This window comes from Eschrichtius robustus, chromosome 18 (genome assembly GCF_028021215.1).
Source record: "Eschrichtius robustus isolate mEscRob2 chromosome 18, mEscRob2.pri, whole genome shotgun sequence".
Taxonomy (NCBI): Eukaryota; Metazoa; Chordata; class Mammalia; order Artiodactyla; family Eschrichtiidae; genus Eschrichtius; species Eschrichtius robustus.
This window is the reverse complement of record NC_090841.1, coordinates 45072881-45077936: the sequence shown is the minus strand read 5'-3', so window position 1 is coordinate 45077936 and position 5056 is coordinate 45072881. Positions and strand designations below refer to the sequence as shown.

General features: G+C 31.5%; 1 protein-coding gene across 1 annotated transcript; it reads right to left on the bottom strand.

The window, feature by feature from the left end:
• Window positions 1–479: 479 nt before the first annotated feature.
• Window positions 480–1143, bottom strand: LOC137751865 (coiled-coil domain-containing protein 70-like). The gene is made up of 2 exons (XM_068526521.1): window positions 945–1143; window positions 480–892 (listed from the first exon to the last, which is right to left on the bottom strand). The coding sequence occupies exons 1-2, from the start codon at window positions 1141–1143 to the stop codon at window positions 480–482; spliced, it is 612 nt and encodes a 203-aa protein (XP_068382622.1).
• Between the last annotated feature and the right edge of the window lie 3913 nt (window positions 1144–5056).

The window sequence follows — 5056 nt, the reverse complement described above, 5'->3', positions numbered from 1 at the left end:
TAAAGCAGAATATTCTTCTACAAAACATTTTTTTTTCACAATACATATGGAGGATGCAAAGTTTTATGTTTCATTATATTGTTCATAATTCTAAGAGCAAGTTTTAAGACAAGTTTTCCTTTGTGATGTTGATTTCTTACAATATTCACCCAATGTCTCTCAAACTAAAAGGCAAAACTAGCTGGTCCATTCAGTGTCACGTTTCGAGCAATACATCTTTTCCAATCTAAAATAATATTTACCACCAATAGTTCTGTACAATTTAAGTAAACCTAAAGAAACTTTTTTTTTTTTTCCAACTTTTCAGGACTTTATTTGGTTTCCAGGACCAGATCCTGTACATTTCCAAGCTTCCTACTCCAACCCCACTAATAGTATTTCACCTTCAAAAGTTTGATTTTTTTTTTTTTCTGGAATGTCAATGATACTCATGGTTTGCTGGTTACATCTTCAAGTCACACTTCTCCTGCTTTATTTTTTTATTGTGCATTTTTCCAGCCAGCACGTTTGCTGTCTTTCCCCTGAAGAATCTTGTTCCACTCCTCCAGGACCTTCTCCTCTTCCAGAAGGGCCTTTTCCTCCTCTTGAAAAACACTGTTCTCCTCTCTCAGAGCCTTGTTCTCTTCACGAAGGGCCTGTTCCTCGTTCCACAGAGCTTGTTCTTCCATCTCCAGCGCAAGTCCTTCTTCCATCAGGGCCTCTTGCTCCATCCTGATCGCACACTCCTGATGTTGTAGGGCATTGATCTCCTCATGTAGAGAACTTATTTCTTCTTGAAGGGCTTTCGCCTCGGTCTGGAAGGCTTTCTCCTGTTCCCTGAGAGCCTTGATCTGAACTTCCAGGGCTCGATTCTGTTGCCAATAAGACTTACTTTCTGTGTTCAAGGCATTGACTTTTGTCCCCAGGTGGTTTTTGGTTTTCTAAAATCACACTTTTAAACTTACACAGCAGCTGGTTTTGCTGTCTCAGGGACTGGTTCTCCCCCCGGATTAACTGATTGTCCATTCGGAAAGCTTTGTTTTCTCCTCGAAGGGCTTTGTTTTCTCCCCAGAGGGACTTGTTTTCTTTTCTGAGAGCCTTGTTCTCAGCCCTGGACACCTTATTGTCTCTCTGAAGATTTTTTTCCCACCTCCTGAGATCCATGTTTGAGCTTGTTTTGATCTTGGGTACAAGAGAAGAAAGAGGAAAACAAATGCAGTGTCTTCCATCTTTTAAATTCAGAGACAACCATTGTTTCTTAGTGTTTTATCTGAGAAGAGTATATAAGCTCCCTGTGTGCTGAGTTCAACAAAAGGTGAACTAATGATATTTGGAACAAAAAAGGTCCTAGATTTGTTGAGAATGTGTTTGTATAGAATTGGCTGTTGGTTGACTTGCACAAATAGTAAACCCAGCAGGGATCTAACAAGGCTCAGCCAGGCTCACTGCAGGGGAAAAAAAAAGTGAATTTATGAAGAGAAGTCAGCAAATTAACTATTAGGTTGATATAAAAAAAACTGAATAAGTTTAAATCTCAACACACAAAAATTACACAATAATAATTCTAGATTACATATTGAATCTAGATGCCAGATAAAGGTTAACGTGTTGAATTGTTATCTGTGTTAAACTTATCTAAACTCTGAGCTAAACTATGTATAATCAACTATTAATCTTTCACTAATATATTCATTATTTTAATTAAATCACCTGCTATTGGTGTGGAAAAATACCATCTATTTTAAAAAAAAGTCTTGCTTTGTAAGAACTAGAAAATATTTTTAAAGAAGTTATACACTATAATTTTTACCATATTTACCGAGGCATTTAGTAGTAGTATTACAAATTTAAACAAATATTCACACACTTACATTTCTGTGGTCTCTGAATTCCCTGCAAGCCTGATTTCTCTTAGTACTAGAAAACAACTTGTCAGGATTTTATGTCATCAATAGTGATGTCATATGGTGTTGCCTCTAATGATATAATAGGTGCTATATGTAGTGTTTGGCTGGTTTTGGGTATGCTTTTTAAGAAAAAAATATAATTTAAGAAGTAAGGTCATATTTGATACCTGTTTATACTATTAATGCATATGTATTTAGTCCTTCCTTTCATCTAAATTATTAAAATTAATTTATAAGATTTATTTTTGTTATAAGCAAAATAACTTCTAATTATCATAACCTAGGAATTAACAAGTACTAATAAACACTGTACAATTAAAGGTGAAAATACTTTAAATTATTTTAAGATCACTGAAACAATAATATACTCAATAATCAGTATTAGGTAAATTTGTAAATTATGCTAAGGAAAGAGCACTGGACACATTTTAATTCCAGTAATCCTATCTAAGGTAAATTTTTAGATTATCCAATATATGTCTACTGTTAGAATATAAAACAAAAGAGTATTTTTATAATTTTTTAAAATGTAAATTTTTGGTGAAATATTAAAACATTTAAATATTAGTATATTACATAGATGTCACAATGTTTTAACTATTTATACTTATAAAATTATAATTGGCTTAAGGTATAAACTTGAAAATAGAATATATAATAGTATGTATAATCCCAAACCACTCACCTTCATAAAGATTTGCCAGTTTATTCACTGTGCCAGATTTCTTACCAGCTATTTACATTATATCTGTTTAATAAGATTGAAAAAGTATTTTTCTCACACATTCATAACTCTCTAACTTAATAAAATAGATTAAAAAATTATAATGGCATGGAATGAGAGTTAATGTAAAATTAAGAGGATCTATGTGAAAATTTTCAATTTCTTTGTTTTTAACTTTATGAGAGTGAAATATCCATTTGATCATCTTCATCTATAATTGAGTTGAGAAAGTATTTTATGTAACTATGTACCGGCTTCTTCTTTATACTAGTGTTCCTAGTCTAGCTGTTTTACTACTGCTACCATGGTAGCTGAAGATTCAGAAAGAGTTCCAAAGACTTTGGAACATTTTGTGTTAGAATGCTGTAATTCTTGAGACTTAAGGACAAACTGGGAAGCAAGAAGAAAATTTCTGTTGCCCTTGATCTATTGAATAAATTGAATTTATAATTTAAAACTTTTCCTCAATCTACAGGCCCAGATGGTTTCATCTATGGATTCTTTTAAATATTTAAGAAAGAAAGAATATTAATATTTCTATGAACTCTTTCAGATGAGAGAAAAATAAAAAAATAACTTGTTGTTTTGAGACCACATTACTTTACATAAAACCCTGGCAAGGATATTACAAGAAAGAAAAACTATAGTCTGAAGTATCTCATAAACACAGATGCAAAAATCCTAAACAAAAGATTAGTGCACCAAGTACAACAATACATAAAATGCAAAATGTGTCATCCATTTAACCAAACTGAGTTTAATTCATGAACACAAGATTGAGTTAACATTGGGAAATCAATTAATGTCATTCACTACATTAATTTATTCTGTTAAGAACAAAGGAGAAAACTTTCATCTCCTGCCAAGATGAGAAAAGTAATTTCAGAAGATTCAGAAAAAGCATTTTATAAAACAAAAATCAACACACTTTCACCATTAAAACCAAACCAAACTAACAATACCATCACCAACAATTTTTTAGCACAGTAAGAGCAGAAAATAACTTCTTTAATTCAATTATGAGTATTAAGAAAAACCTGCAGAAACATACCAGATGATAAAATACAAATAGATCACAAGTATATTAAGATGCCTGCTATCATCACTTTCATTCTTCATTGTCCTGGAATTTTTACTATGACAAGATAAGAAAGTATGTAAGCATTAGAAAACAATAAGGCTCTCAGGATTTGCAAGTAATATTTCAAACATTTCTGAGAAAATGTTAAATTATTATAATAAAATAGTTAAACTACAGCTAACATATTAAAATTGAATATGATTTCATAAGCTTATTGGATATAAGGTCAATCTAAAATCAGCTTTATTTACATATACTCAACTAACGATTGGAAAAGGAATTTTATAATTATATATTATTTACATTGGCAGCAAAAGCATCTAGAAATGAATTTATGCAAGACCTCTATATAGCAAAATATAAACATTATTGAGAGAAATTACTGAGCTACAAATAACAGGAAGAGTAGACCATGTTTATGATTGGAAGGTTCAATATTGGAAAGATGTTAAGCTTCATCAAATTGATTTATATATTCAATGAATTCTCTGGAAAAATAATCCCAGCAGTTTGTATAAGCCTGTGTGTGTAAAATGAAAAGTTGATTCTCATATTTCTATTGAAATGCCAGGAAAAGCAATGACAATCTTAAAAAGAAGATCAACTTTCTAAAAAGCTATAGTAAATCAAAAAGCGTTGTGTGAATTCAAGGACAGATAAGTAAACCAATGGGACAGAATAATAAGCTCAGAAACAGATGTACAAATTCATGGACTCTTGCTACATGGGATAAAACTGAGAAATCTCACAAACAACAGAGTCAAGTGAAATAAACAATACATCTCACATGATTTTATTTAAAAAATGCAAAATCATGTGATAACGTATGATATTACAGGTCAAAGTAAAGAGAATTTCTTAGAGGTAAGGATGTGCTAATGATGGCATGCTAGAAGTGTTCAATATTTACTTCTAGGTGTGTATTACTAGAGTTTGCTTATTGCTTGATATTTCATAGAGCTACCCACATGATTTGTGTGCTTTTATGTATGTATGATTTACTCAAAATATTAATGTAAAAAGCAACAGGAGAAAATGTTCACACATAAATTGATATATGTATGTGTTTGATGTTTTTATAGACGTCTACCACTTAATAGCAGTGTTATCTTGGACAAGGTAACTTTTTCTCTCTTCATTTCGTCAACCGCATAATGAAGAATACCTGATTATTTTCGTATGTGGATACAACGAATTGAACTACATGTAATGAACTTGGAAGTTTGTGTGGCCCGTGATAAGTGTGAGTCACCACCACCACCATCAACATCGTCATTATTATTATTTTTTTAAAATTTTACTTATAGTGAAAAGAACTTTCTAACATGTCTTTACATCTGTATCAAATATCACTGGCATTGTTGC